Source organism: Mixophyes fleayi, chromosome 12 (assembly GCF_038048845.1).
Source record: "Mixophyes fleayi isolate aMixFle1 chromosome 12, aMixFle1.hap1, whole genome shotgun sequence".
Classification (NCBI taxonomy): domain Eukaryota; kingdom Metazoa; phylum Chordata; class Amphibia; order Anura; family Limnodynastidae; genus Mixophyes; species Mixophyes fleayi.
The window spans coordinates 71816345-71829662 of NC_134413.1; the positions used below are offsets into that span (position 1 = coordinate 71816345).

The 13318-nt window shown below is 43.8% G+C and overlaps 1 protein-coding gene and 1 pseudogene across 1 annotated transcript; one reads left to right on the top strand and one right to left on the bottom strand.

The window, feature by feature from the left end:
- Positions 1–13318, bottom strand: part of LOC142108364 (uncharacterized) — a 159526-nt pseudogene that overhangs the window by 139175 nt on the left and 7033 nt on the right.
- Positions 7542–8820, top strand: LOC142108688 (uncharacterized). The gene has a single exon (XM_075192531.1). It carries the CDS (start codon positions 7554–7556, stop codon positions 8751–8753), a length of 1200 nt encoding a protein of 399 aa, XP_075048632.1. The 5' UTR covers positions 7542–7553; the 3' UTR covers positions 8754–8820.

The following is a 13318-nucleotide window of genomic DNA, read 5'->3' on the forward strand; positions in this document are numbered from 1 at the left end:
ATCACATCACTACTTCTTACCTTTCCTCCACTACACAGGAACAGGAAGTTATCCAGCAGCAGCTCCTGCACTGTGTACCATGTGACTACAGCAGTCACATGACCTCGTGATGTCACAGAATTATCTGAAAGGGATTTAGCTTCTAACAGCTAGTAATGAACGTAGCATATAGCTGACTAGCAGCAATGTTATCACTAGAGTAAAATACTGTATTACTGCATTGTCCTTAATGTAGAACAGCGGCGGCCATTTTCCCTTAGTCTCCCAGACACAATACAGCTGATACAGTTATGTACCAGTGACGTTCCAGAGGGGGCGTGGTCACATACTCTTGCAGGAGCCATTTTACAACCTGGAGAGCAGCTTTAACTCATTCATATATATCAACAACATCCAGGACCTGTACAAGGCTGAGGTAATATCTTCTAACAATATATTATTATTATGCTGAGAGCAGAGATATGAAGGATTATTATACAGAGGAGTCTGTATAGGGAGACATTACAGCTCATATAAAATGCTGTTTATAATGGGAGATTATTATTATATAGAGGAGAGGGATGTTGTAATTACTATATATGCAGAGGGATGTGACAGCTCCCAGCACACACACTGTTTATAATGGGTGATTATTATTATTATTATTATTATTATTATTATTATTATATAAAGGATAATAATCTATATAGTGATATATAAAGAGTAATAAGACAGTTCCCAGCACATGCACTGTTTATAATGGATGAATATTATAGAAAGGATAATAATCTATATAGTGATATATAACAAGGAATAAAACAGGTCCCATCACACACACTGTGAGCTGTAAAGAAGTAAAAAATTAGTAGGTACAAAGCGTCCCATCCAATCCCGTTTTCAATGTATCATAGTAGAGCGGGTGGGTCCCAATCCTGTTGAGAAAATGGTCTGGTCACTACACTTGCATAATGTGAGTCTGTAAAAGTCTAGGTTGCACGGTCTAATCACGTCGTGCAGGTTCCCTGTTTGTTGGAAAGTCAAGGGTTTCTTAGATTGAGTAAGGAACTGCCCCACCGTTCTAACCCCCGCGTCATTCTAGATAGTGAATAGCTAGGCAGCCTCTCCATTCTAAAAACTAGGGTTCCCAAATAGAGGAAGATGGATAGATAAGTAAGGTTTTAGTTTCAATGTATGTATGATGTGCCACAATTTTCTAGTGGACATAAAATGGTGGTTGTCAAGAACTGTCGCTGATACCTTGTGGTCATGTAGATGTAAGAAAGCAGTCAATTTTAGGCCAGGGAGGAAATTTTGTTCTGGTGAGGTATCCGCATAGGTGTCAGACCCTTGTATCAAATCCCTCCGGTACTGAAGTTGAGCAGCCTGATTATAGAGTTCTATATTGGCCAAATGAAATCCAGCATTAGTCCTGGGTTGTTAAAGTTTCAATAGCCCAATTCTTGATTTTTTTCCCCCCAAATGAAGTTTTGAAATACTCTACAAGTCTAGGGGAGGATTTCATCTTAAGTAAATTTGCTCTACCCATTAAGTAAAGACAAAGATGACCCCAGCCCTCAACCTTGTTACTAGGTTCCCAACAACTTTCGAGATATGATGTTGATAGAAGAGACCAAGGTTCTTAGAAAGTTCTATACCTAGATATGGGATAGTGCTTTACGCCAATTTAATTGCTATGTTTCTAGCCAAGTAGCGTCAGGTAAAGCAAGGATCAGGTATAATGCCAGGGATTTATCAAACGGACAGCTTGATAAATACAACACGGACGCCCCGAAATACAGTATGTAGGTCTCAAGCATAGGATCAAGTACTAGGTTGAAGAGTAAGGGTGACATGGGGCAGCCCTAACGTGTACCCCTCGTCATGGGTGCCGCCTCTCCAATCAGGCCATTGATTAGTAGAGAGGTGGTTGGGCAAGAATAGAAAAAGCTTATGGCCCTGAGTCATTAAGGCAGCATACAGAGCGCATCGTGCAGTTGTTCTCAACGTTACATAAATCATCTCTGCGTACTCCTGGAGTCGGCAAGGAGCGGATCTCAGGATACGTGTGGTGATGACTATGGGCGTAGGGTCACTCTGCTGTACTAGACCAGACACTGCAGGATGCGTACAATATATATGTGGAATATGAAATCTCAAAAGAACCGTAGACCGTCGTAACTGTCATTTGCGTTGGCATACGCAGCGGACTTGCTTTCGTTGACGGCCGAGTGTCCTCGTTCTGGGCATGCGCAGAAGGGAAATGCGTATGATACACACAAATAACAGAGATACGTTCCTTAATGACTCAGGCCCTATCAGAGTAGTGAAATCCTCTCTGAATGCCCCACGTTTGTGTACCTCATACATATAGGGCCAGGATACTGCATCAAACGCCTTATTGGCGTCCAGGCTAAGTTGTATATTCTTGGAAGGATATTGTAAGGACGAGGAGGCCACCGCCGCGATGGCTTATACATATTTCAATCACCGAGTGATGGGAAAATGGACTGTAAACGAGTGGCCATGATTTTAGCCAGCAGCTTAATATCCAAATTAAGTAGTGTGATAGGGCCATAGGAGGCCATGGATTGTGCGTCTTTTCCTCAGTTTCAATATTAGCGTAGTGAATGCTTTATTAAAATTAGGAATGGATTTTGATTTTTAAATTAGTGCAACCCCAACGGGTCTGTGCTAGGTTATGTTTTACTCACTGGAGTTGTACGATTTACTACACTGTTCAAACTGCTGAAATACCAACTCTGATTAAAATGAGTTACAGATTTTGCTATATTTTTAGTTGTAAGTTTTACGATTATAGAATGTTTCCACTTTCCTGGACTTTTTAAATGTGCAAAATGGACAAGAAGGGCTAGTTTTACAAATCCAACCCCTGTCCTACATGTAAGTGTTTCCTATATGGACTGTCTAGTAGAATGTATCTAGCACTTACTTCTCCTATTATCTTCCGTAGGTTGGCCATTCTGAGTCCTCTGTCTACTACAAGAACCCACTTTAAACTTGTCTTTAAAGGTGAACCCACTGAAGGTTTGGGTGATAGGTGAGCCCACTGAGCTGCAGTAGATGTAAATGCTATATACACTCATGTATATATGAAACAGTTACATATAGGATATTGGTTGTATTTGTAAAATATACTATTATTGTATTGTAGTTAACTCCTAAAAATTCCAAATACATGGAGCTTCATTTATCTTTTTATCCAATTCATTTCACAGGATTACACCGTAGTAATAAAGAGATTTGGTGGGCCACCCTCAAGTGTGTCAGGAGTATTGAGCAGGACCCAGAGTCCCATCACGGTTCCTCCACCTCACTCACTGATATATGAGGGAAACAATGACTAGAAGATCCTGGAACTGATCAACAAGATCATTCCGCTGGTGACTGGAGAGGTGACTGCTGGGAATGTGACATAATACAGTAACACCAGGGGATGTGTCTGCGTGATGACTGTATCATTGGGTGTATTAGCTTCCTATAAAGTGTTGGGATGTCACTGTCTATTTATCCATGCAGGAGTGGACGTATTTAAGATTGCAGAAGAGTCTTTTCAAAGACGTAATGATGGAGAATCACTGGATTCTCAAATCACTGGGTAAGAGGAGATTTTCATTTATTGTAGGGGAGAGAACAGTTTTGAAGGCCACCTAGATACACATCATCTGAGAATCACATATAAACAATGTATTCACTCAGTGTATGTTTCCTACAGATGGATCCAGTAACACAAATACCACAGAGAGATGTCCGTGTCCTCTTTATTCACAGGATTGTACAGAGGAAAATCACAGTATTCCACAGGTAGGTGACATTTTAGGGTCTCGCCAAATACCAAAGTGAATTTCCCAATATATGATCTGTAAAAAAAATACTTGTGTGGATCATATACACTGACATTCCTCTGTCTCATCATAAATTATTAAATCAGTTATTATTAAATATATTTGTATTGTTTTGTGGGCTGTTTAGGATGACGTCATGACTGGTATTAAATTAGAATTTATAGAGGGAAGGAAAGAGACGTATGTGAGGGGTGATCAGCAGTGTAAGGAGGAGGAAATCAGCATAGGTGAGTAATAAACACTTATTACAGACAAGAGTCACATATTCTCCTTGTATAAACAATGTAATCAGTCACTGTGTGTTTCCTACAGATGGATCCAGTAACAGAAATACCCCAGAGAGATATCTCCGTACTCTTTATTCACAGGAGTTTCAGGTAGATGACATTTTAGGGTCTTGCCAAATACCTAAATGCCAAAGTGATTTTATTATATTATCTGTAAAAAAACAGCGTGGATCTTATACTCTCATATTCTTCTGTTTCATCTCACATTATTAAATCAGATATTATTTAATATAATATTCTTAAAGGGGTCGTGTCCTGGACATACATGGAGTACAAGTATGCTTGCTACGTTCTCCATCCTAAAATTCCTGCATTTATCCTCCATTTTGAGTTTGCTGGTTTATTTGGACTCTGTCTAGTCCTGGAGCTTACTTACCCCTCTTGGCATCCTCTGGGGTACTTCTCCTGATCCGCGGCTGCCGCGCTGCTCTTCGAGACCCCAGCCTGGTGTGCGGAGGCTGCTATCTGAGCGGTCCCCCTGCAGCCTGACTCCTTGGTGGACAGCGCTTCTGCCTCTCCGTGCTGCCGGCGCTGACTGTTGGTGCGGACACCCCAGGGACCCCTGCTGTGATGAGACAGATCACCATACTTACCCATCACTGTCAGGTCGTCGGGTGCCGACACTTGCTCAGGCTCTTCCCTTTACTGTGTGCGACTCGAGTACATGACAATGCTGTAGACTATACCCCTCTGCCCTGGGAGCTGGGGATGGACATTTTCTGTTCCTGTCCTGTAATCTGGGCTGACGTCTTGGTGGTGCCCTATTTTCCACCATAGAGAGCGGCGATTTGTCCTCATGCTGCACAGTTCTGTTGCTCCAAGTCAGCCTTCCATCCTGAGATACAGATTGGATCCCCAACAGCTGGGCCTCAGGCTCTGAGTGCATGCAGGTACCTCACACAGTGGCTGTAATTTGACTTATGCTATCTTGCCTGTTTGTGCTGTGATAACATCCTGGCACTTGACATCTAATATATATTACTCCTGTGGGACAGTCATTAGCTTATTTATTGAACCTTATTCCCATATCTGGATTATCCAGTTTGCCTTTTAGAAGTGGTGTCTATACTATCTTGACTCTGTTCTATGATCCTGCCTTGGGTACTTTCATGGTAAGACTTTCATACAAGTGTTTATCCATGAAATACAACACTATTATTATACCCATTCCTCTATATTGGGATGTATTTTCCTCGTTATATGATCATGCTGCTCTGACCGGATGGCTTGACCGGTTTGCCTATTCCTCTACACCCACTGACAGTTCTGGAGAAACTCCATTATGTGTGCCCTCCCAAACTACCACTGTTTCTAATGCACCAACCTCACCTACTTACCCTGAGGTCACATTGCAGCAGCTTCTACAGCTGGCCGACCTTTCCCTTTTCAGACATGATATGCAACAAATCCAATAGTGAGTGGCTGAAGCGGAGACTCTAGAAGATGCTACAGCACCTATGAAGGGTCAAATTGATAATTTGGAAGCTCAGATGTTGGCATGTAAGCAGAAGCTTTCTTATAGTGAGGGGAGTCTCTGATGCAATAATACTCGTTTTGTGGGGTTACCTGAATAAGTGGAGGGGCCTGGTACTGAATGTTTCTTGGAGAAATGGTTAATTCAAGCTTTTGGGAAGGATTCCTTTACGGCTCAGTTCGCAGTGGAGCAAGCTCATCGCATCCCTTCTTAGGCAGCTCCACCCGGGGCACCTCCCTGTGCCTTCATAGGCAAAATCTTACATTAGAAAGACTGATACAACTCTGCGACCATTCCCCTCTTATATTGTCTGTAGACTTTGCCATTACCAGGGGGTCAATCTTTCTGGAACCTGAACCCTTTTAGTTACCTTTAATGGGCAAGGGACCTGATCTGGTTGCCTTGTGGGAAGAGTTATTTGTGGATAATGCAGAAACAGTCCAGCCCCCTCTTGCCTTTGGCAACTGCCTAAGAACTGTACCCCTAAATCTCCGTACTCTCACCGGTACTGAGGGTTGTAGTTACCCCTGGCAATCGCCTAAGAACTATTTCCCTAAAATCTCTAGACTCTCACCGGTACTGTGGGTTGTAGTTACCCTTGGCTACTGCCTACGTTCAGTTTCATCATCTTTACCTATCACTGTAAGTTCCGTTCCTTTCCGGACAAGTACCGGTACAGAAACCATTGTGGATCAGGGGACTTCTCTATCAACTGTTCCTTATTTATTCCAGTGGCAATGAGTGATATATCAGTCTTGACACCATCCACTCGGTGTCTCACTGGACTCGCTCCTGCACTTCCTACTCTACGCCCTCTGTAACTCTATTCCTGGGTTCTCCCCAGCCAGTGGACATCTCACAACCCTCTGTCTGCAGCCAAGTCTGTCCCAACAGTGAACACCGGACTTTCGGAGCAGACTCCGGGTTTTGCTGTACTGGCTGGAGGGGTTCCTAACAGTTAGCACTTCTGCCTCACAGCACTGGGGTCATGAGTTTGATTCCTAACCATGACCTTATCTGTGTGGAGTTTGTATGTTCTCCCCATGTTTGCGTGGGTTTCGCCGGGTGCTCTGGTTTCCTCCCACACTCCATAAACATACTGGTAGGTTAATTGGCTGCTATTAAATTGCCCTTAGTCTCTCTTGGTCTGTGTGTGTATGTTAGGGAATTTTAGATTGTAAGCTCCAATGGGGCAGGGACTGATGTGAGTGAGTTCTCTGTGCAGCGCTATGGAATTAGTGGCGTTATATAAAGAAATAGATGATGATGATGATCAGGGGTGCCCATGAGTCCATGGGGACCCATGCCATCTGATATATACTGTATTATTGTCAGTCTTGATATTATTCTGTATGTTTTTGTATACCTGCATAAGTATTGGAAATTTACTAATCTTTGATGTAATGTGTCACACCCGGTGGTTTATATCTATCACGTTTATTCAGAAATAATTATTTTCTTTATGTTCTGTTTTGAAATACCAATAAAAAAACTTGACTAAAAATTATCATTCTTTTGTGGGCTATTTAGGATGACATCCTGACTGATATTAAAATAAAAATTATAGAGGGAGAGGAAGAGGAAGAGACGTATGTGAGGGGTGATCAGCAGTGTAAGGAGGAGGAAATCCCTACAGGTATCGATACCGGTGAGTAATAAAATGTATTACAGTAAACAGTCATATATTTTGTTTATTGAGTCATTACAGGAATTCCAATTATGACTGCATCTATACAATGTGCTTGATAATGCGCTTTTATAATTGTAATGAAGTGTTCGTCAATTGCAAATTGAAATTAAACAACTGAACAACCTGCTCATAGTTTGAAAATTTTGGGTATTGTAATCTGCAGCTCAATGTCCTTCCTTACATTTATTTTACTTTCAGCAGATGGATGTAAACGCAAGAATATCTTGGGGGAGCAACTGATTTTATCTACAGATTTTGAAATGGAAGATAACAACATCACTCAAGATTCTACAGGAGAAAACCCAATTACCCTAAATATACATCCAATACTTTACAGTGCAGATAAATCATCTGAACTCTCTAATCATAAGGAATGTAATTCTGATAACATAGATATTGTTACACATCGTACAGCTCATACAGATGATACATTATTTCCATGTTCTGAGGGTGGGAAAAGCTGTACAGTTAAATTATCTCTTCATAAACATCAGAAAAGTCACATAGCTGAGAACCCTTTTACATGTTCTGAGTGTGGGAAATGTTTTGCATATAAATCAAAGCTTGTCGAACATCAGAGAACTCACACAGGTGAGAAACCATTCCAATGTTCTGAGTGTGGGAAATGTTTTGTATATAAATCAAATCTTGTTGAACATCGGAGATCTCACACAGATGAGACACAATTTCCATGTTCTGAGTGTGAGAAATGTTTTGTACAGAAATCAAAACTTATTAGACATCAGAGAACTCACACAGGTGAGAAACCGTTTCCATGTTCTGAATGTGGGAAATGTTTTACACAGAAATCAAAACTTGTTGAACATCAGAGAACTCACACAGGTGAGAAACCATTTCCGTGTTCTGAGTGTGGGAAATGTTTTGCACATAAATCAAAACTTGTTGAACATCAGAGAACTCACACAGGCGAGAAACCATTTCCATGTTCTGAGTGTGGGAAATGTTTTGTATACAAATCAAATCATGTTGAACATCAGAAAACTCACACAGATGAGAAACCATTTCCATGTTCTGAGTGTGAGAAATGTTTTGCCGTAAAATCAAAACTTATTAGACATCAGAGAACTCACACAGGTGAGAAGCCATTTCCATGTTCTGAGTGTGGGAAATGTTTTTCACAGAAATCAAAACTTGTCAAACATCAGAGAATTCACACAGGTGAGAGACCATTTCCATGTTCTGAATGTGGGAAATGTTTTGCACAGAAATCAAAACACATTGAACATCAGAGAATTCACACAGGGGAAAAACCGTTTCCGTGTTCTGAGTGTGGGAAGGGTTTTGCACAAAAGTCAAACCTTGTCAAACATCACAGAACTCACACAGGTGAGAAACCATTTCCATGTTCTGAGTGTGGAAAATGTTTTCCATGGAACTCAAAACTTATCAAACATCAGAGAACCCATGCAGGTGAGAAAACATTCCCATGTTCTGAGTAATGAAAATGGTTAACAAACAAATCAGGTCTTGGATATCACATAGGACAAAAGCAATTGGACATGAAACAAGGAGCTGCAGTACTCTTAATATTGTAAAAACAGTTGATTCTTGTAATACATTGCCATTGGGGATTGATTATGAAGCTTGAAAAATGTGTCCCACGACCTAAATGCAATATTGTGATGTCATTTTTGTACAAAAGCTCTCATTTATATGGTATGCCCATGGCTAAGTGGGTCAAGATGTGTCTACAGGGGTGCAAAACTTTGCTCCATCTTATGGGGATCTGAAATATAAAAGTTCAGTAGTATTGACTCTTTTCATTTCACCTTTGCAATAAGACTTGTTCAGAGTGATCCGGTTATAGTAAGTCAGACTAGTGCAGGGATTGTTCTACAAGCCTGGTCAGTGATGGGCTCCATTTGTCACAGTGTCTCCCAGCCTCTGGCACTGCATAAGTGAAAATTTTAAATGAGTGATGTGCCAGGGTTAATAATGGTACAGTGAGCCCCCGCAGCCACATAACACTACCCAACCCCCTGTATCATGCAGATTCACTTCCTCTATACAGAAAATATCTAAGAAGATAATCAGCCATCTTGTGCCTGCCTAGTGAAGCCACTGACAGTACACATACCAGAGACAGCTTCTTACATTTTATAAATTCTAATTTCTCTTCCCTGCCATTGGGGGACACTGCAAGACATTGGGTATAGTAGTGGGCTCAGGAGTTCTTGTCACTTTAACTGTTAAATCTTTGGACTCCTCCCCTGCTATGCCCCTCCTCTCCAGAGAGATCCTTAGTTTTTTTAAGTGACTTAGAGTTCGGTCACGAGTATAGGCTCCTGCCTATACTTTGTCTAGCAGTAGGATTACATGTTTTTATTTTTTATTCTATTCAGGTGCAGCGCGGGATCCCAGGCAAGACCCAGCAGAGTGAATAGGACTCAGCTCTGCTCACTCTGGATCCCAGCACAGGTAAATGAAGCCTAGCGCTCATTTCTACCAGCACCTCTGCCGGCATTTATTCTAAGGCGCCATTAGTTAGGTTTATTGGTCTAAGTGGAAGGTGAAAATATTCAGAAGGGACACAGAACGGTGTTTTAGTGCAACTTTTATGTGTCTAGCAGCGGCAGGGGAGTGAAGCTGTATCAGCCTCCCCCCCCCCCCCCCGCCGCGATCCTCTTGCCGGCAGGTCCCCGCTCTCCCTAGACAAACGAGCATATTTGGGGACAAAATCAGCGCTCACACTCGGGAGAGGTGAGTCGGCTGCAGTAAGGAGCGCGCTGAGCTGGGCATAAAATCTGAATAGCGCGCCATTAGACTCTCCTAGGCGGCCATTGGAGGATGGGGCCAGCGAGTTTTGTTTTACAGAGGCAGAGCGGGCAGAGCCAGGAAGGGGAGGAGTGTTATCGCAGCTTCCTGGATCTGGTCTTACCGCACGGTGAACGGCGGGGGTGAAGAGAAGGTCACTGCTGAAAGCATGCAGCTCTGTCTAGATTCCTCTGCTCTGCCTCTCCTCCGGTGATATCCTTATATGCCCTAATCGCTACAGGCTTGTATGATTAGAGGAGCATTTGGGGAGTGTATATATGTGGTTATATGGTCTTGTGAGTTATTTCATGTAAAAGGAATTTTCACAGACAGTACTATAACGGTCTTTTGTATTATTTGGAGTGGTGCTCTTTCAGAGACTTCCTAGCACAGGACTCTCCTATTTTGTCGTCTTAAATTGTCTGTATTTCTTTTAATAATTATTTTAAGAAGCAGAACAATGGCGGAGAAGGGGACAGCTAAAGGCAAGGGTACTTCTGTGCCTGCTGCAGTATATTATGCCTGTTCAAAATGTAACACAAAACTTTCTGTTGGCCACACAGAGCGAAACGCCCTTTGCGCAGCTTGTACTGCGGACGCTCAGAGGCGAAACAACCCAGCCCAGGAGGGATCCTCTGCAATGGTGGAACCGCCCTGGATGAGGTCTTTTTCTTCGGCTATGGAGAAAATGACGGCTGTGATGCTGCGGGCAATAGAGGTACGTGACAACACTACCCCACTTACACTTGCAGGCAGCCAGTCTGACGACAATGCCACATCACAGGCAGGGTCTACTCACGGGGAAGATAGGCTAGTATCTATTTCCCAGAGGGGTAAGAGAGCCATTACTGATGCAGATCTGGAAATAGATCAGCTTTCTGATCGCTCCTCAGCCGAAGAAGGTGAGGTAGATATCGACCCAGAAGGGGAGGCTATCTATGATTCTGGCTCCACGAGTGTGGACAGTCTTACTTGGGGAATCAGACATGCCTTAGGGTTCGCTGATCCGGAGCCCGTAGCGCCTAAGGGTATATCCTTATTTAAAAGACCTAAGGCACAGTTAGCAATTTTCCTGCATTCTCCAGAAATGTTGGAGATTATTTCTGAAGCTTGGCACAAGCCAAATAAGCAGTTTATGATGCCGGGAAAGTAAGTCTCTTTATCCTCTGCCTCCTGAGGACACAGTAAAATAGGAGACTTTGCCTAGGGTGGACACACCGGTAGCCCGGTTAGCTTCATCTTCAGCTATTCTGGTCCAAGAGCGGATAACCCTTAAGGATTACACTGATAAGAAGTGTGATCTGGCTCTTCGCTCAGCTTATACCGCTGTGGGAAGTTTGTTTAGGCCTAATATGGCTATAGCATGGGCCAACAAGGCTGTACAGTTATGGATGGAGGCTTTGATTAAGGGCCTTAGAGATAACACTCAGCGTACAGAGCTAGTAGATCTAGCACAACATGTACTAGAAACTTCGGAGTACGTAGGGAACGCTGCCATGGATGCAGTTTCGGTAAATGCCAAGGGCTCGGCTCTTACTGTAGCAGCTCGTCGTCTATGGTTAGGGACGTGGTCGGTGGACGCAGACTCTAAGAAAGCTTTAGAGAATTTACCCTTTGATGGACGAACTCTATTCCGGGCAGAGCTCGAAAGGGTTATTCAGGAGACCACAGGAGGTAAGAGTACTGCTCTACCCACGGTTTCAAACAGGCCCCGTCAGAGTGATTTCGTTCCTTTCGGAGCTTTTCCCGAGGGGGTGCCTTTAATAGAGGGTATTCCTCAGCGTCTAGATCATTGGCCATTAGAGGCAGAGGAGCTAGAGGTACAGCAAGGAGAGGTTCTGCTTGTCCAGCAGACAAGCCCTCCGCGTGACATAGTTCTTCAGGGGAAGCATCAGGTGGGGGCACGTCTTCTTCAATTCAGGGATCGGTGGTGGAAATCCACGACGGATCTCTGGGTTCAAGGAGTTGTGTCCCGGGGCTACGTCATAGATCTAGCCCACTCCTCTCCCCTCTTGCCCCCGCAGACGTGTAGCACTTTAGGAAGCCATACAAAAGCTCCTTTCTGCTCAAGTAATAGTTCAGGTCCCTCCTCTAGAACGGGGGCGAGGTTTTTACTCAAACCTCTTCCTGGTGCCAAAACCAGACGCATCCTTCCGGCCCATCCTGAATCTTCGGTCTCTGAACAAGCAGCTGAAGATTCAAAGATTTCGCTTGGAATCCCTTCGCTCTGTGATAGCAGGGATAGAAAAAGGGGAGTTTTTGGCATCATTAGACATCAAGGTTGCTTACCTACATTTACCGATCTGGGAAGGACACCAGAGTCTCCCTCGGTTCGCAGTAGGAAAGGCGCACTTTCAGTTCAGGGCACTCCCCTTCGGCCTGGCTACCGCTCCCAGAGTCTTTACCAAGATCATGGCAGTCATGGCCAGTCTATTGCGCCAGAAGGGCATAACAATTGTCCCTTACCTAGACGACCTTCTGTTGAAGGCACCGTCTGCGGTCCTTTTATCCCAACAGATTCAGACTGTTATGCAGTTTCTTCAGAGTCACGGTTGGGTGTTGAATTTACCCAACTCATCGCTGGTGCCAACTCAGCAGATGCGATTCTTGGGTCTGCTTTTCGATACTCAGTCTCTGAGAGTTTATCTCCCAGCAGAAAAAGTCTTAGCTTTGCAGTCAAAGACCAGAGCCTTGCTGAGGAAGAGGAGTGTCTCTGTTCTCAGTTGCATGAAGCTCCTGGGGACGATGGTCTCTGTATTCGAGACAGTTCCGTTTGCTCAATTTCACTCAAGTCCACTTCAGGGGGAGATCCTGCGGAAGTGGTCAGGGTCGCAGATGAATTTGGACAAACAGATGGTTTGTCTGTCCACAGCCACAAGGCTATCTCTGGTCTGGTGGACGTCCCGATCCAACTTGGAGAGAGGCCAATCCTTACAGGTATGGTCTTGGACTCTAGTCACAACAGACGCCAGTCTGTTGGGATGGGGGGGAGTAACAGGAACCCTGAGGCTTCAGGGTCTCTGGTCCCCTCAGGAATCACGTCTTCCAATAAACATTCTGGAGCTCAGAGCAGTGTACAATACTCTGATAGGTGCACAGGAATTTCTAAGAGGAAAACCTCTTCAGATTCAGTCCGACAACGCCACCACGGTAGCGTACATAAATCATCAGGGGGGCACTCGCAGCGTGGCTGCTATGCGAGAGGCCAAACGCATACTAGCGTGGGCAGAACATCAGGTCCCCAGGATTT